The sequence below is a fragment of the Mastigoproctus giganteus genome, chromosome 7 (assembly GCF_048544385.1).
Source record: "Mastigoproctus giganteus isolate SK-2022 chromosome 7, ASM4854438v1, whole genome shotgun sequence".
NCBI classification, from domain to species: domain Eukaryota; kingdom Metazoa; phylum Arthropoda; class Arachnida; order Uropygi; family Thelyphonidae; genus Mastigoproctus; species Mastigoproctus giganteus.
In genome coordinates, this window is record NC_143581.1 from 66,619,125 (window position 1) to 66,639,553 (window position 20,429).

General features: G+C 36.6%; 1 protein-coding gene across 4 annotated transcripts in view; it reads left to right on the forward strand.

Moving 5' to 3' along the window:
* The window catches only part of fliI (FLII actin remodeling protein), a 436,796-nt gene that overhangs the window by 184,007 nt on the left and 232,360 nt on the right, over positions 1-20,429 (forward strand). For all 4 annotated transcript variants that reach the window (XM_090376949.1, XM_090376950.1, XM_090376948.1 and 1 more), the window contains 2 exons: positions 1,798-1,848; positions 17,599-17,711. In XM_090376949.1, the coding sequence (XP_090233075.1) occupies positions 1,798-1,848; positions 17,599-17,711 (164 nt within the window). The remainder of the gene's footprint in view (positions 1-1,797; positions 1,849-17,598; positions 17,712-20,429) is intronic.

Below are 20,429 nucleotides of genomic sequence, written 5' to 3' on the forward strand. Positions count from 1 at the left end.
AGCATCAGCCAAAAAAAAAAAAAAAAACCCTTCCCATTTCACTGATACATTCATTCCAAATGTTTGTCTAGTTCTGCCTTGAATTTATTTAAGCTATCAACTTCCACAACAACAGATGGAAGTTTGTTCCAGCAATCAACTACTTGCTGGCTAAAGGCAAACTTCCGCACATCTATTCTACAACTGTCCAACTGTCTTTCCTCAGTTTGAATCTATGCCCCCTTAGGTTTGTAATCTGAGCAAGAGGAAGAAACCCATCAGCATTAAGCCTGCTCAATCCATTCAAGGCCTGATACATCTCAAATCAGATCACCTCGCAGGTGATCTGGAAGCTGCAATTTGCAGAACAGAATATATATATACAAGTTGCAAGTTGTGTAAGGCCATTAGTAATAGCAAAAGCCTCAGCATCTCTATTATTGGATTGGTACAATAAGAAAATTGGAGACTGTAAGTGGTTCTGAACATTAAAATCACAAAAGAAAATTATTTTTAGGAAATTTCTTTTGAAAAAAATTGAGTTCAAAGGAACAAAGCCAAAGGTCTGGGTGATTTTTCAAATTATGAGAGCAATGGAAGCAACAAATGAATTTGACAGAATCTGATAAAAAGAATTTGAGTCAAATCTAAAATAGGAGATTCCAGATTAGGCAGTCCCTGACAGGAAATACCAGATCAGGCCTATACACAAGTGCCATCTTTGAATTTTGTCTAGATATGTCTGGAATGTATTTGTTGTTACTATTAATAGTACAGAAAGTGTCTTTCAGATTAAAACTTTTGTTTCTAATACTCTACCTATAAATACTCTAATACTAATGAATACTTTTAATAAAGACTTCAAGTTTTGATTATAATAAATCGGGAGATGATCCAAGCGATTGAATTTAGGAAACTAACCCCAATTGTTGCCCTGTAGTATGTAAAGAATGGAAATAAAATAAAAATTTAAATTGAACTAAAATTAATCTCTGGAAAAAAAAAAAAAAACACATACTTCTCGTTTGTGGAGGTTGGGGAGGTCATTATTACTGAAATGAAATAAAAGATTCAAAATTTCCATTCAGAAAATGACACCATTCTTTGAAACACTTTCATGTTAATTTTTCTTTCTTTTAATATAGTCCACTCATTTTGTTCTTTTTAACCTTATCAGTAGTGGGTTTATAAGTATTCTGTGAATTTTGAAAATTTGCAAAAAAAAGGCATAAAAAATCACAAAAGAATTTGAAAAAAAAAAAAAAGAAAAAATCATTACACCTTCAGAGAATTTCAGTTTTTTTAAGCCAAAATCAGATAGCAGTGGCTGACAGGCATGATCTCATTCTCAGATTTTAAAGTCTGTTTTCATGCTACCATCTATTATAAACTGTGTATAAAGTTACTTAGACACAGTTTTCAATAGATTACTAAATTTACTTAAAATTATGGAGACGAGATTGCAGCACTTATTAGATTTGTAACATACTTTTCTTTGAATTTTTATCAAGGTCATTGGAAATAACATTTCAAGGTCATTTGAAATGTTATTTGAAATGACCTTGATAAATGTGTGTGTACATATGTTTATATCCATTTTATACATGTAAAATGTACATAAAGATACATACTCTGGAAAAGATTAATGCTATGGTATTTTCCAATTTTCCTTATTTTTCTCAAATAGATTTATTTTCTTTAAATGAATTGTGCGCTATATGTAATTTAGATACGTTATCTTATATAATTTCACATCTGAAGTTCAAATAAAATGTATACTTTGATAACAGTAATTTCACTATAAATTTATAATTATAGGGATTATGTGCTGGGAAATAGAGAACTTTTTGCCAAATTTTGTAGATGAAGGTAAGCTTTTATAGATTTTTTTAATATTAGAATGTTGTAAATCCTTTTGAAACAAAGATAATTTTAATAAGTGAATTGGTATACATTTTGAAATAATTGTGAATCATTAATCAGATTAATGTAATCTGACCGAAACTGTTCTTACTCAGTTGCTAATGCAAGATGTGTGTTTGTAAATTTAGAAAGATAGTTAACAGTTAGGGTTGGGGTAATAAGCCATTCTGCTTAAATGCTCATTGATATACTATTTTGACAGTCACCAGAGTCTTGTGGCTTTCACTGAGGAGTTGAGACAACACTGGTCTGCCTTTCTTCTTTTTCTTACACTTTTATCTGTTATTTTTTTAGAAAAATAATAGAAAACAAAAAAGCACTAAAATCTGATCTTGGAGAGCAGTTTGTAGCATTTTGATGGAAAAAAGTATGCGTGATTTTTTCTGTCAATCTTCTATAAATAGTTTTTAGTATTAGTATTATTAAGTATTGTCAACATATACAGGGAAGCAAAGTCCTTACCAACCAATACCAGCCAAAAAAATAAATAAATAAAAAACAAAAAACGCCACCTTCAGTTGTCTATTGCTTCCATTGATTTGCTCAGACCCTCCATAAATTTATTTAGACTACCCAAAACTATTCACCTCCACTAGATGGAAGTTTATTACTCTTTAGGATGAATGTAAATTTCTACACATCCTTATTCAGTTTAAATGTATGCCCCTGCCTTTCTTTTTCATCATGGTTTCCAGTGCTCTTAGTATTATATCTAAGATCATGCATGCTATTCAACAGCATTTCCTATAGGATTGAGGTTGGGAGATCACTCACTAGCCCATACAGATGGAAATGTTCATTCCAGATAGTGGCCAACCAATATGTCACAATGTGGTCAGGCATTTTAATGCTTCAAGATGAAATTTTCCCTTACAGGATCATCTAGACAAGACTGCAGCAATAATTCAGACACAGCATGGGTTTGTTAAGGGAAAGTCTTGTCTGACAAATTTGATAGGATATTATGATGTGGTTACAAAGGAACTGGATGCAAAAAATAATTTTGATATCATATATTTGGATTTCAGGAAAGCTTTTGACACTGTTGCACATGGAAGACTATTGTACAAATTGGAGCAGAATGGTATTAAGGGTAAGTTATTACAATGGATAAAAGGATGGTTAAGTGGGAGAAGACAGTGGGTAGTAATTAATGGGTGCTGCTCTTCGTGTACTAATGTTATTAGTGGAGTCCCACAGGGTTCAGTGTTGGGTCCTCCGTTGGTTTGTATATTTATTAATGATATTGATGAAGGTATATCAGGATTAGCGTCGAAGTTTGCAGATGATACAAAGGTTGGCAAGGTTGTTAATGACAGTAATAGCAGTGTGCTACTGCAACAGGATCTAGATAATTTGGGCAGATGGGCTAAGAAGTGGCAACTGAAGTTTAACCTTCACAACTGCAAAGTACTGCATATGGGTAGAAGTAACCCCAGGGAAACGTACCAACTGTGTGGTACTACACTTAAGGTGGTAGAAAATGAAAAAGACCTGGGAGTAATTGTGCTGTCAGATATGAAGTTTTCTGAGCAATGCAGACAGGCTGCCAGGGCAGGTCTTGTCAATGGGATTTTGTCAATAATATATAGGAATTTTGCTAGCAGGGAAAAGGAGGTGATTGTCCCTCTGTATAAGGCAATGGTCAAGCCATGCCTTGAGTACTGCGTACAGGTCTGGAGGCCTCATTTTAGGAAGGATGTAGATTTGCTTGAGTGTGTACAGAGAAGGTCAATAAGGTTGGTGAGGGGAATGAAGTGATCCTCTTAACAAGAGAGGCTTAAGTTCTGCAAATTGCAGTGGCTGGAGACTAGGCACCTGCGTGATGATCTGATTGAGGTGTATAAGGCCTTGAATGGATTGAGCATGCTGAATTCTGATGGGATCCTTCCACTTGTTTAGATTACGAACCTAAGGGGGCATAAATTCAAATTAAGAAAAGACAGATGTGTGGAAATTTGCCTTTAGCCAGCGGGTGGTTAATTGCTGGAACAAACTTCCATCTGTCGTGGAAGTTGATATGTTAAATAAATTTAAGGAGGAACTGGACAGGCATTTGGAGGGAATGGTGTGATTTTTTTTTTTTTTTTTTTTTGGCTGATGCTGCATAAGCTCATACACTTGCTTTCTTGCATTACATGCCACTACTACTACTACTACTACTACAATGTAATGATATCATGGTTTCAAAAGGGCATGATTGTGGGAATTCGTTCATTGGGTGATTGAAAATTAGAGACATCGCATCTTGTTGGCTGTTCATGACCTACTGTGGTTAAGGTATACAAATAATAGTGTCAAACAGGTCAAACCACTTCCCACTGATAGAACTGTAAGGAATTACGCAAGGTGGATGTTCATAGTGAGTGAAGGATGCAGCAAATTTTACAACTTCAATAGCAGGTTGCTGTGCAACAGTTGATATTGCAATACAGTATGGAGAATGCAAGAACAATATCCCAAACGACGATATACCACACACACTCAGATTTTGGTGTTCCACAGCAGTTGACCCAAGAGACACCCTCTCTTCTCCTCTCCTCTCCACTAATCATTGTCGACGGCAAATGCTGTGGCATTAGCAACACACTGGTTGGACACTGGAAGACTGGAAATGAGTGTGCTTGTTAGATGAGTCCAAATACTTGGTGCAGCATGCTGATGACAGCTTTGTGTGGTTCAAGCAACATGAGTACATGGACTCATCGTGCCCACTATCCAGGCAGGTGGCAGTGGTTGTTTAATATGAGATGTGTTTTGTCGGCAAGGGCTAGGACCCCTCTTGGGTATGGACCAATGTTTCACTGGTGCGATCTACTGGCAGCTCATAGGAGACTATGTGCACCCTGCTGTGTTGCATTTTTTCCCAGACAGAAATGTAATCTTCCAAGCCGATAATGTGCAATGTCATTGGGCTTGCACTGTGCATGAGTGGTTTAAGAAATGCCACAAAGGTATCACCCATCTTAATTGCCCTCCAAATTCACCCACCCTCAATCGAATGGAACATCTGCGGGATGGTTTGGAATGGTAAGTGGGGCATATGGACATGCAATCATCATCTATTCCGATACTGTAGATAGTCTTGAAGGCAGCATGGTTGCAAATCTCTATGGACACCTTCAGCCATCTAGTGGATTTAATGCTTAGGCGAATAACATTAGCATTAGCAAAGGCACATGATGCAAGAAAGCAAGCTTATATAGCATCAGCCAAAAAAAAAAAAAAAAAAAAAAACACCTTATTTCACCCATCCACTTAAAGCTATCAACGTCTACAGCAACAGATGGAAGTTTGTTCTTGCAAACAACCACCTGCTGGCTAAAGGCAAACTTCCGCACATCTATCCTACGACCATCTTTCTTCAATTTGAATTTATGCGCTCTCAGGCGATTATTCTGAGCAAGAGGAAGAATCCCATCAGCAGTGAGCATTCTCAAACCATTCAAGGCTTTATACACCTCAATCAGATCACCTCGCAGATGCCTGGTCTCCAGACACTGTAATTTGCAAAACTTAAGCCTTTCTTCGTAAGAGGAACCCTTTGTTTCATTCACTAATCTTGTTGCCCTTCTCTGTACTCATTCCAACAGCTCTACATCCTTCTTAAAATGAGGCCTCCAGACCTGTATACAGTACTCAAGGTGTGGTCTGACCATTTCCTTGTACAAGGGGATAATAACCTACTTATCCCTGCTAGAAAAATTCCTGTATATCAAGACACCATGAGTTACACTTGCCGACCATCTGCACTGCTCAGAAAACTTCATATCTGCCTGCAAAATTCCCCCCATGTCTTTTTCATTCTCTACCACTGTCAGTGTGGTACCACAGAGTTTATATGTTACTCTGGGATTACTGCTTCCCATATGTAGTACTTTACATTTGTCAATGTTAAACTTCATTTGCCACCTCTCAGCCCATCTACTCAACTTTTCTAGATCCTGTTGCAGCAGTGTACTGTCATTAGTGTCATTAACAACCCTGCCAATCTTCATATCGTCTGCAAACTTGGACATTAAGCCTGATATACCATCATCAATATCATTACTACATATAGAAAACAACGATGGACCTAACACTGAATCCTGGGTGACTCCACTAATAACATTAGCCCACGAAGAGCATTGTCCATTGATTACCATTCTCTGTCTTCTCCCACTCAACCATCCCTTTATCCATAGCAGCAATTTGCCTCCAATGCCACACTGCTCCAATTTGTGCAGTAGTCTTCCATGTGCAACAGTATCAAAGGCTTTCTAAGATCCAAATATATGATATCAAAGTTATCATATATTTGGATCTTAGCAGCTGTTATTTGTACAAATGGTGGCCACTGAGTGTCTGACATTGTGCTTGTCCTGCAGCTATAAAAAGAAGAATTGTTATATAAAAGCTGGGTGCCTTGTCCTTTAGCAGAAATTCAAGAAGCCTCCTTCAAACTCGATCCAACATGAAAAAACAGTACTGTAAACGGAATGACAAGGCCTTAGTTACCGCCATGCCACAGGCCACTGGAATGTGAATAAAATTGCAATGTAGATTGTGTTTTGTTTGACACTGAATATGTTTGTGATGAGGTTTACAAGGTGTTTCATTAGATCGAAGGTAATCCATAACAAATGGTTATTGGTGTTATGCTAAAAATATAAGCAAATGGCGATTAGTGAAAAATGTACTATTTCCTGTGGATTGGGACAGTTAGGAATGGGAAGGAAACTATTTTCCAACTTTTAGGTATGAGTACCCTTGCTAAAGACTGATAGTGTAGGGTTGCCTTTCTCAAAGTGCAGTCCACAGCCTACTGGTGGGCCATGAATTTTATTACTAAATAAATATTTGTTCTGGTCACTTCATGCTAAGCGCTGTTTATGTTTGGCACGTTTATATTTTTGTCATGTGCCCGATGAGGTCAGGGTTTCACGTAGACCGAGTTGCAAGGAAAAGATATCACCATCTTTAATGTTCAAGATAAAGTAAGAGCAATATGTACGAAAATGGAACTATGGCAGAAACGCCTCGACAAACAAGACTTTGAGAGTTTTACTACGCTGAATGATTTCTTGATGACATCTGGTGGAAAAATTTCTGATATGATCATCAAAGACTTGAAAGCGTACTTACGAGGCCTTTGCAGCGAGTTCTAAAAATATTTTACAGAACCAGAAACAGGATTTGAGTGGATCAGGGATCCTTTTACATGCATGGAATACATAAAAAACATCAAGGGGAAGCTTTCGTCAAAAGAGATAGACAATCTTGTTGAACTAGTTTCAGATATGTCATTGAAGTTCGTGTTTAGTGAAAAAAGTTTGATGGACTTTTGGCTCCACATACAGTTGAAATATCCTGGACTCACCAACAGAGCATTGAAGTACTTACTGTCATTCCTCTCAACTTATAACTGCGAATTGTTTTTTCAATACTTGTGAGTCTGAAAACAAAGAACAGAAATTGGCTAAACGTGGAGCCAGATATGAGATTAAAACTAACTCTCCAGCTTGGAACCAGATATGCCTTTATTGGTTTCTGAAAGTAAGCAGTGCCATTCTTCGCATTAATTTATATAGTATATTTTGTTCTTTTTTATATGTACCCACTTAATTCCTTGAATAAATAATTATATACTTTACAATTGTATCACTTCTTGGTATTATTCACAGTATATCCTAACTTCCAATTTTCATCCGACTTAATTTTTAGTTGGAATCAGTTCAGGGCTGACAATAAATGCGAAGCCCACAATTTTACACTTTGATGCGACATTTGTAGGCTCACCTCTGGCAGTAAAATATGACCTATCTTTAAATGCAAGTTATGGGAGGGGCTAGTGGGCCACTGAGTTATGTGCTTTGTCCAAGTGGGCCGCGATTAGAAAAGTTTGAAAAACACTGGTGTAGGGTAACCCAGATACCTGTAATATGAACATTTTCAATTGTTACGCAAATGTTTGGTACACCGTCAGGACCTAAGGCATGACAGCCAGGCAGAGAATTGATTAATTTTTTGAAATTAAGTTGTAACAGATATTGAATTGAGGGTACATTGGAAATGGGAGAGTCAGTAAATAACAACCAGTCCTGGCCGGAATGTGGTAGAATGGCAAATTTTCTGGCATATTTGCTTTCCGGAAATCCAGTAACCAGCTGAACCTAAGTTGAGGGATGTATTGTTATCCTTAAAAAGGAATTGAGATCCAATTGCACCCATCCCTGTAAAAATATTTCATCTCAAGGTTCCACTGTCAAAAATGTGGGAGAGTGAGTAGTCGTTAATAATCATGTCTCGCCATTATTTCCACAATCCCGAACCATCTCAAGAATTGGGCTCATCTTTTTTACATTCTTTGATCATTTCTTCTCACTGTCATAACATAGTTTGTAATACAGTTTTTCTCTGTCTTTTCTTCTTACAAAAAAAAAATAATAATAATAAATAAATAAATAAAACTACATTAAAATCAGGATTTTAAGAAAATTCTGTGAATTTCATATTTTCATTAACAAATATGAACATAATAAACACCTGAAAATAGATTGTTGTAATTGTCCAATTAACAACAAAAAAAGCAAACTTTATTCTGCAATTTTCCATTTCCAACACAATGCATATGATGCAGTCAAGAGCTGATGTCCTCTCTCAATTTAGAAACCAATAAAGATGAATAAAAAAAAACTTAAACTTGATAAGAAAATAATATCATTAAAAATTTTTACAAAGAAAATAAGTATATCGACATTGGCAACCCTTGTAACTTGCACTACCAATAGAATTTAGAAATATCTGCCAAAACAGTGCTCTCCCCTCAAACAAGGTCTAGAGAAATCGCACAGATGGCCTGAGAAGTGGCAGATTTAGTATTGATAAATGCAAGATACTGTATATGGGATAGCATTAATCCTTGAATAACATACTAGTTGGGTGGTACCATACTCAGAGTAGTGGAGAACATAAACCTAGCAGTAATTGTACAGTCTGATATTATGTTCTCTGAGCAATGCAGACAACTACTGCTAGAAAAGCTCCTGAGGTTCTGTCAATGATATACAAGAATTTTGTTAGTGGAGATAAGGAGGTGATTATCCTGTTGTAAAAAGCAGTGATTAGGCTGAATCTTGATTACTTCATTCAGGTCTGAAAACTTCAGATCTATTAGAATGGATGCAGAAAAGACAACAGGTACTCTTACCAAAAAAGACTTCGGTTCTGCAAAATGCAGCATATGGAAACTAGGCACCTACAGAGAGACCTGATTGATGTGTTTATGACTTTAAATGGATTGAGTAAATGAAATACTAATTAGACAAATTCTTAGAAGCGATAAGCAGATGAAATTTTTTATGAAATAAAAAACTGTTTTAATTTATTTTATTATTTTTTCTGAATGATGCTGTTGTAATCTTGCTTTCTTGCATCATTTACCATTTCTAATGTTAATTAGTAAAAGCTGTATTTCTTTTAAATCACAATTATAAAAGACCAGTTACAAATGATTACAGAGACAGTACGTCATAATGACAAAACTGCTCAGTAGTATTCTGCACTACTTGTGGTAGCATAAGTGTTTTATACATACGGTAAAAAAAAAAATATATATATATATATAAATAAAAAAACATTAGTGCAGTTATACCAATGTTTGTATCGTCGAGCTTTTGTGTGTGTAAGCCGTTACAATCTACTGAAGTTTTACAGCTTCAAATATTTCATGCTTTTATCAGAAACTGTATGACTTTATGATAAATTGTGGTCTTTGTTTGATAGCCAGCTAACTTTTCTGTCATGAATTCATGAATTCCTTAAACTAAAATGTTTTTACACTATGCTGCTACTTTAGAGCAGTTGAAAACCTGTTGGCTACAAAAAATAATTTTTGAATCAAATTCAAATGAATCGGTTTTGCAAAAAAAAATATTTTTTAGTATCAGTTCTGCCAATTTCAGTGTGAGAATCTACCAGATGAAAAGAGAAAGAATTGACATACATTTTCCTTGCTTGGAGAAGTGACAAGTGGACAACAAAGCTTGAAATATAACAGATTATCCTGAATCGTTCATGGCATTTTAACATGAGAGAATATTTTTCCAGATGAAAAAAAGAAAACTGAGTTCAGATCCCTTTCTGGTTAAGCTTTGGAAATGCTCTTGACAGACAAGTCTAAACAGCAGTGCAATTGCAATGAACAAAGCTTTGACTCAATGTTTCAGAAGAGGGCAAAGTTTGCAATGGCATTTGAACCAGTCATAACCAGTTGATGATATCTAACAGACAATCCAAACAGAAATCCACAGATAGAAAAAATTTGAGCAAGCAAATTTTTTAACTTGCCTAAGATAATATAAAAATAAAGTATCATACAGTATGCTTTACAGTTTACAGCGGTGTTTCCCAACATTGGTGCCACGCCCCACATGAGGGAAATTTGATTGTTCAGGGGGGGCAATTCAAAAATTGCTCATCTAGAGTTTAAAACAGCTGCCTACTATGATTTAACTTGTACAAAAGAAGAATTGTTGGTATCTCAATTTGAAATAAGAATTCGTTAAATGTTGTACTTTCTATAGAGCTGCACTTGAAAGTTTGGAGTAATATCAACTACAGTTTGCTCGGAGAGTATTGCTTACTATGCCTAGTGAAGGAATAGTACGTACTGTATTAGACGATTGCTTATGGCATGCGCAATGTGCAAGCAAAGTGGTTGTCTACTGTAGCCTACCGCAAACTCCGTATGTTATATGAAATAGGTAATTCCTTTCATACAAACGCTCGTTTGGGCATCGTGACTGTACATTTGGATAGGTTTGGCGATCTCAGATTAAAATAAAAAATTATTTTGTCTGCGCACAGAATTATTATTAATGAAGAACTGTGATACACAATGGTATGTATTTGTCGTATATGTATATTCTTGTGGTCTCAGTAAATAAGTCCAAAAACTCGAATTTGCAGGAGAGGAAAAATACTTCGCACTCTCATATAAACATGCATATATTCGAATATACAAATATTTATTACTCACGCTAAAACTACAATAACGAAGATATCTGCATGTCACATAATAGTAAATAATAAATACTTTATTATAGTGCACTTATCTCATTTTTGACAAATTAGACTTATCTGCTTGTTCACAGAGACCACAGATTTAATAGTCCGAATTCAGTAATTTGTGTGATTTATTCATTCAAAAAGCATACTAATAATTAATTTTGATATATTAAAATAAAATTAAATTAACTTTATTGCATAGTTTATTTTTAGTTTTTGATTTATCTTATATTTATTTCTTTCAGTTGCACAGTAAAATGAGTAGTGCAAGTAAAAAAAAAAGTTCATCAGTATTCAGAGGAATACTTAACATTTGGTTTCATACCCGCTGTCCACGATCAAAGGTCACCTTTTTGTCTTTTATGCCAACAATACTTGACCAATGAATCAATGAAGTGAGGTCGTCTTGAGGCGCATTTGAAGGCAAAACATAATGCTCATGTAAATTCAGATTTAAATTACTTTCAAACTTTAAAGAAGAATTTTGAAAAAAGAGCAACATTAAAGTCTCTGTTTATTGCTCATACTGCAACTGTCAATCATATTCTGGAGGCTAGTTATGAAATTTCTTTACTCATTGCTAAATCTGGGAAAAATCATACTATAGGAGTGAATTTAATCAAACCATCAATATCAGCATTTCTTAAAACAGTTCTGGAAAAAGATGACAAAGACGTGAAAGCTATGCCACTCAACCAATGTTAGTGGATTCTTCTGCTAACAATACTGTTAGCAGAAGAATAGATGAAATGAGTGAAGATATTGAAATACAACTTGTTGGAAAGCTGAAAACAAGAAAATTCTCAGTGCAAATGGATGAATCAACTTTGAGAGACAGTGAAGCCGTACTGATAACTTATGTAAGATATATTGATAAAGGTAATTTTACTGAAGTAATGTTATTCTGTAAATCATTAGAGAGAGCACCACTACCTCCAAAGATATATATAATAAGCTAAAAAATTACTTAGATGACAATAATATACCAATGAAAAATATAACATCTTGTGCTGCAGATAGTGCTCCTAATATGATGGGCAAGAAAAATGGCTGCTTAAAATTGATGAAAGATGAGAATCCAGAAATGCTTCTTGTGCATTGTGTTATTCATAGGGAAAAGTTGGTAGCTAAAAATATTTTGCCTGTTCTTAATGAAGTACTAAAATCAGTTATAAAATCTGTAAATGCCATTAAAGCTAATGCCAAATGTGAGTGTCTCTTCAAGCTTTTTTGTGAAGAACAAAATGCAGACCATGTGAGACTTTTACTTTACACTGAAGTAAGGTCGCTCTCGAAAGGGAACTGCTTGAAAAGATTTATGGAACTATTTGATACTATTAATGACTTTTTAAGTGACAAAACCTGAAATGAAGCATCTGTTAACGGTCGATGGTAAAGCATTTGTGAGTTATTTAGCCGCTATCTTTCGGTACTGGAATTTGGGGGCTGGTCACTCACACACTAGCAAGGCTTTTGTGGATTTATTGGATTGTTTTCTACCTCAGCATGTTCGGGAGGCAACTAGAGGGAGGAATACTCTTGATTTGATTATCAGCAGTGATTCTTCATGCATTAAGAATCTGCAGATAAATGAACCACTAGGTGGCAGTGATCACAGTGTGCTTAAGTGGGATTTACACAAAGAGGTAACTACCATTAGGGGCAAAGGGAAGGGTTATTGCTTTCGTAAAGGCGACTACGATGGACTGAGACAGTATTTAAATTCTATACAGTGGGACCAACTGATGATGTTACCAACAGCAAATGCAAAATGGGAAGCATTCAAAGAACTTATCTTGGAAGCTACTAGGCTTTACATACCAACTAAGAAATATTGTTCAAGGTTTAGGCCTAAATGGATGTCAGATGAACTAATGAGGCATATGGCAGAGAAGAAACATGCATGGGATACACAAATTAACACATGACACAGAAGCCTATGATAGATACAAGTTGATCTGTAACCAAGTTACAAAGGAGGTTAGGCAGGCGAAGGCAGATTACGAGAAATCTTTGGCAAGGGATGCAAAGAAAAACAGCAAAGAGTTCTTTACTTATGTAAACTCTAGAAGGAAGGGGATGAATCAGATTGGTCCACTTGATATCGATGGGGCAGCTGTTGATGATCCTGCTCAGCTAGCTAACAAACTGAATGAATATTTTGCATCGACATTCACACATGAGGAGTTATTCAGCGAGGGGAATGCCAGAGGTGTATTCAACTCTGGCAGTAAGCTAGAGAATCTTGTAATAACAGAGTAAAGTGGAGGAGAAGTTGTTGAAGATAAATACAAGAAAGGCACTTGGGGTGGATGGGATCTATCCAGTTATATTAAAGGAAGCAGCAAAGGAAGTAAGCAAACCCTTAGCCATAATTATGAGAGATTCCTTGGACTCAGGGGAAGTACCCATGGACTGGAGAAGTGCAAATGCGACCCCAATTCACAAAGGAGGATCAAAGGGCGACACAAGTAATTATAGACTTGTTAGTTTAACTTCTGTTCCTGGAAAATTAATGGAGGCACTAGTTAAAGAAGCACTGCAGGATCATTTAGACAAGACTTCAGTTTTAGCTCGGACACAGCACGGTTTTGTTAAGGGGAAGTCTTGCCTGACCAATCTGATTGGATACTATGATACAGTCACAAAGGAATTGGATGCAGGGCATAACTTTGATATTATATACTTGGATCTTAGAAAGGCTTTTGATACTGTTGCACATGGAAGACTGCTGCACAAATTGGAGCAGTGTGACATTGGAGGCAAATTGCTGCTGTGGATAAAGGGGTGGTTTGTTTGTTATTTGGTTTTTAGGAGCATTAGCAACTAAGGCCATATTGCTCCGTGAACATGCGGTGGTCATTCCTGACCTTTCCGCATCCTCCGTATTTGGTGGTGACGGGCTCGAACCCCGGTCTAATCAAGAAGCGTGTGCTACTCACTGCTGCTCCTTCCCACCTGGCTACGGAGGCGCCTAAAGGGGTGGTTGAGGGGGAGAAGACAGAGAGTAGTGATCAATGGACACTGCTCATCGTGGACTAATGTTATTAGTGGAGTCCCTCAGGGTTCAGTGTTGGGTCCATTGTTGTTTTCTGTATTTATAAATGATATTGATGATGGTATATCAAGCTTAATGTCGAAGTTTGCAGACGATACAAAGGTAGGCAGGGTTGTCAAGGACACTACTGGCACTATGCTGCTGCAACAGGATCTGGAAAGGTTGAGCAGATGGGCTGAGAGGTGGCAAATGAAGTTTAACATTGACAAATGTAAAGTACTACACATGGGAAACAGCAACCCCAGAGCAACGTATCAACTCTGTGGTACTACACTGACAGTGGTAGAGAATGAAAGGGATCTGGGGGTGGTTGTGCAGGCAGATATGAAGTTCTCTGAGCAGTGCAGACAGGCTGCAAGAGTAGCTCATGGTGTATTGTCAATGATATATAGGAATTTTTCTAGCAGGGATAAGGAGGTGATTAATCCCTTGTATAAGGCAATGGTCAGACCACACTTAGAGTACTGTATACAGGTCTGGAGGCCTCATTTCAAGAAGGATGTAGAGCTGCTGGAACGAGTACAGAGAAGGGCAACAAGATTAGTGAATGGAACAAAGGGGTGCTCTTACGAAGAAAGGCTTAAGTTTTGCAAATTACAGTGTCTGGAGACTAGGCACCAGCGAGGTGATGTGATAGAGGTGTATAAAGCATTGAATGGTTTGAGCATGCTCAGTGCTGATGGGATTCTTCCTCTCGCTCAGAATAATCACCTGAGAGGGCATAAATTCAAATTGAGGAAAGACAGATGTAGGATAGACGTGCGGAAATTTGCCTTTAGCCAGCGGGTGGTTGGTTGGTGGAACAGACTTCCATCACTTGTTGTTGAAGTTGATAGCCTAAACAAATTTTAGGCTCAGCTGGACAGGTATTTCGAACGAACGGAGGGATGAAATGGGAGTAATGGTTGTGTTTGTTTTTTTTTTTTTTTTTGGCTGATGCTGCATAAGCTTGCTTTCTTGCATCAAATGCCTCTACTAATGCTAAAAACTAAATATATTAAATAAACAACTTCAGTGAACAAATAAAACTCTCGTTGATGCAAAAGCGAAGATATTTGGTTTCATTACATTTATTGAATTATGTCAAAAATATATTTGTAACAAAAATTTTGAACAGTTTCGTTGGCTGCAAAAATGTGAAGTGACTGATACCGCTGTACTTGTTATTGTCGATCATCTGAAAATTCTGTCCGCTGATTTAAAAGAAAGGTTTTCTGATTTAAAACAAATTGATTTTCCAATCTGGATGATGCAACCAATGTTAGTGGATTTGTCTGATGTATCAATGCAGTATCAAGAAGAACTCTCAGAAATGCAAATGATGAGTCAGTTAAAACTTTATTCAATATAAAAGGAGCGATGGCATGGCTTTGTGATGAAACAGAAATTAAATACCCAAATTCAACCAACTTTGCAAGAGAGCTATTGTTACCGTTTCCATCTTCATATTTAGCCGAATGTGGATTTAGTGCCATAAATGATTTGTTACTAAAGAAAAGAAATCGACTGGATATCGCAAAACGGGGAGACTTGACGCTGAAGCTGACTAAATTGGAGCCCAATATAAAATCTCTCTGCGGCAAGCATCAAGCACAAGGGTCTCACTAAATTTAGTGCACTTGTCTAGAAGTGACTTCACATTGAATGTTGAAATTATTAAACAATTAAATAATAATTACTAAAAATTAAAATATTATAGAAAAATTTTTCATATAAATTATTTTGTACTTGAATTTTAGTTGTCTATTACATGTTTTGAAAATTTACTTACTGTTTTTTTTCTTAATAATTTCCTAATGATTTCATCCTAAAACCTAAGTCTTGTGTCCTGAACAAGTTGTAATTAGGCGTCATTTAGGGAATAATTCAATTCTTGAATATAAAAAATATGTATATCGGTGTTTCCCAACATTACATAGGGGGCATCAGAATTTTAGAAAGAATTAGGTGGGGCATGGTAAAAAAAAGGTTGGGAAACACCGGTTTACAGTATACTGTAAAGCATACTGTAAACAGTCCAATGGCTTTTTGCATTTTGTCAGTGAAATTTAATTTCTAGTTTAGCATGAACTTTAAAAAATCTCTTGTTTTTCCCAAAAATAAATAAATAAATAAATAAAAATATTCCTGTTTTCCTTCCTGTTTTTTGGGAAGAACTGCTTTTTCAAAAAAATCTTTGTTTTTGTCTATTTTGGCCAAAAAAATCATTTTCTCCTGCTTTCAGTTACCCAATTACCAGTTTTTTGAAAGTCAAAAGTTGGCAGCTATGCATGCACTAATTCAAAAAATATACAACTCATTGTTAAGTGTTTTGTATATCAGCCTGCACTGAAACAGTTAAAACGAAGTTGTAAAATTTCTCTGACCCCAGCCATACATAGTATGATTGGAAATTTATTTTATTATTATTGTTATTATAATATGTAGTACTGAGTAGCTAGTTTATTAGGTATGTCCTCATTATCAAGGTGAATCAACTGCTCTGTCAGCGACATTGTCTGTCTGTAGCAGGCTATATTTAGGGAGAGAATGGGCAAATAGTGCAAAGGGACTATGCACAGTACGGTAGTCATCATCAAACATGTTGGTGCAAGTAACACAGACACTCTTGCCTTTTCTGGGGTGTTTACATAAACAGAATCCAGAGATTTACTGAGCGTGGTAAAAATACCAGAAACCATCCAATCAAATGGATGTGACTGTAGATAGCTTGTTGATGTAAGAGGTTGATGAAGTCACATGAACAAGTCATAGTCAGTCTGATGACACCATGATGCAAGTGGTGTGAAAAGGGCTGTATAATATCTAATGTGTCAGACTCTATCATGGATAGGATATACAAGTAGATGACCACACCAGGTTCCACTCTTCTTAGTTAAAAGCAGCCACAAGTACACCAACACCAAACATTTGAGAAGTGAAAAAAAAATGTTCTGACAAATCCTAGTTCTGGTTGTTCTGTATTGCTGAGAAGATCAGGTTGTGGTGGTAATAGCGTCAATCATAAAACCAATGTGTTAGGTGTCAACACTGCTAACTGGAGGTGTAAGTGTAACGGTGTGAGAGTTTTTTAAATAGCATATTAAGGTTTCCTGATACTAGCAGATCAACTTTTTTTTAATGCCAGAGCCTACTTGAACATTGTTGCCAACAAGATGCAGCGTTTCATGCTCAAACTTCATCCATTTGACAATGGTCACTTATAGCAGGATAATGTGCCATGTCAAAAGGTATAGATATTTTGGGGATGGTTCCAGTAGCATGTCAATTTTACCATACTTCACTGGCCTGCTCAATCATCAGAATTCAATTTGAATATGAATATGTGGACTGAAGTGAGCTGTTTGCAGCAGGGAGCCACTGAACCTCCAATCTGAGTCAATTGCAGGTTGAACAGGTCTATATGTGCTGGCATCCTTGTAGAACTTTTTTAGAACTCTTGTAGAGACCATGCCCTGATGACTTAAAGCTTTTCAGAAGATTAAAGGAAGTGCAATTTGCTATTACGTTGGTGTACCTAATAAACTGGCCAATGTCTGTGTGCATATTATTATACAATAATATGTGTATGTTTTTTTTTTCAACTTTAGCATTTATTGGAAAATTTTATGAAGGTGATTGCTACATAATTTTGAAAACATACCTTGATGAAAATCAAAGTCTTAATTGGCAAATATATTACTGGATTGGTTCTCATTCCTCTGTAAGTATATCTGCTTGTTTTATTAAGGTTTGGAAAGCTTTTTTTTTTTTTAAATGAAAATCACATTAACATATTCACTGTACGTTTCTTTATAGAATTTAGTGTTAAAACTTATGAATAAAGAAAAAAAAAAAAAAAACTGCATACAAATGCTAAACCGTATTAAAATACTAAATAAGGTATTTGAAAAAAAAGTACCTTGTTTAGTCTGTGCCGATTCATTGGAAGAATGTGGTTATATACATAGGTCGAGATTGTAGACAGGTGATAAGTTGTAAACAGGTGATGATAATAGTTCATTTATGAAATATAGATTTCTATAATGACTCTTATACCATGTGAACATTAAGGTAGTTTATTTAGCTTATAACTGAATCCCTATACATTAAGGTAACATTTTGGGAACCTTGTTGAAACCCATCCTGAGACCATATGTAGGCTGTTTCTAGTTTCCTGCTTGCATTAGCATTAGCATTAGCAGAGGCATTTGATGCAAGAAAGCAAGCTTATGCAGCATCAGCCAAAAAAAAAAAAAATAAATAAATAAATAAATAAATAAAAAATAACCGCTTCCACTTCACCCCTCAGTTCGTTCGAAATACCTGCCCAGCTGAGCCTTAAACTTATTTAGGCTATCAACTTCCACGACAAGGGATGGAAGTTTATTCCACCACACAACCACCCGCTGCCTAAAGGCAAATTTCCTCACATCTGTCTTTTCTCAATTTGAATTTATGCCCTCTCAGGTGATTATTCTGAGCAAGATGAAGAATCTCATCAGCATTGAGCATGCTCAAACCATTCAAAGCTTTATACACCTCTATCAGATCACCTCACCGGTGCCTAGTCTCCAGACACTGTAATTTGCAAAACTTAAGCCTTTCTTCGTAAGAGCACCCCTTTGTTCCATTCACTAATCTTGTTGCCCTTCTCTGTACTCGTTTCAGCATCTCTACATCCTTTTTGAAATGAGGCCTCCAGACCTGTATACAGTACTCTAGGTGTGGTCTGACCATTGCCTTATACAATGGAATAATCACCTCCTTATCCCTGCTAGAAAAATTCCTATATATCATCGACAATACACCATGAGCTACTCTTGCAGCCCGTCTGCACTGCTCATAAAACTTCATATCTGCCTGCACAACCACCCCCAGGTCCCTTTCATTCTCTACCACTGTCAGTGTAGTACCACAGAGTTGATACGTTGCTCTGGGGTTGCTGTTTCCCATATGTAGTACTTTACATTTGTCAATGTTAAACTTCATTTGCCACCTCGAAGCCCATCTGCTCAACTTTTCCAGATCCTGTTGCAGTAGCATAGTGTCAGTAGTGTCCTTGACAACCCTGCCAACCTTCGTATCGTCGGCAAACTTGGACATTAAGCTTGATATACCATCATTGATATCATTTATAAATACAGAAAACAATAATGGACCCAATACTGAACCCTGAGGGACTCCACTAATAACATTAGTCCACAATGAGCAGTGTCCATTGATTACCACTCTCTGTCTTCTCCCCCTCAACCACCCCTTTATCCACAGCAGCAATTTGCCACCAGTGCCACACTGCTCCAATTTGTGCAGCAGTCTTCCATGTGCAACAGTATCAAAATCCTTTTTAAGATCCAAGTATATAATATCAAAGTTATTCCCTGCATCCAGTTCTTTTGTGACTGCATCATAGTATCCAATCAAATTGGTCAGGCAAGACTTCCCCTTAACAAAACCATGCTGTGTCCGAGCTATAAATGAAGTCTTGTCTAGATGATCCTGCATTGCTTCTTTAACCAGTGCCTCCATTAATTTTCCAGGAACAGAAGTTAAACTAACAGGTCTATAATTATTTGTGTTGCCCTTTGATCCTCCTTTGTGAATTGGAGTTACATTTGCACATCTTAGAGGGGAACAGGTATCCTGTGTGTTATCAGACACTCAGCCTAAAACACTGATGGATCCAATATCTCTCTATTACAGAAGATTTAGGAGAAGTCCGGTTGGCCTGCCTCCCTAAAATCCACTCATGCACACCTTCTCGATGGTAAGCCCTGTTACGTCACTTAGGTGGAAACGAATGTGTAGAGTGGTTCTCTTCAAGACGCCTGGTCAGCATGAAGAGGAAAAGACCAAACCCTCCAGCAATGAGAGCACAACAATACAAATGGCCTTCAGTCCCCAGCAGCTTTCACTCTCCCTCTTACGGCAGCGAGAGGATCAGAGTGGAAGCAGAGGGTGCTAAGAATCTCTGGGTACGACCAGGTTGCCATGCACGGAAATTGAACTTGGTCTGTTATAACGTACGATCACTCATCGCTGAAGACAGGATATTAGAGCTGTAAAAGGAATTAGAAAATGTGAATTGGAATATCATCGGTTTGGCTGAAACAAGAAGAAGAAATGAATCACTTATAAGTTTATCAAGTGGAAATCTGCTGTACACTAATGGAAACAGTGAAAGGAGTGAAGGTGGAGTTGGGTTTCTGGTCCATAAAGATTTTAAAAACAACATTTTGGAATTCAAAAGTACATCACCAAGGGTGTCAAGACTAATACTCAAGATTTCTAAGAGGTACAAGCTAAAGATTATAATGATTTATGCACCAACATCGAGCCATGATGATGAAGAGGTTGAAGAAATGTACACTGAAATTGAGAGTCTTCTAGATGAGCAGAAAACCCACTACACTATTATTATGGGGGACTTCAATGCTAAGGT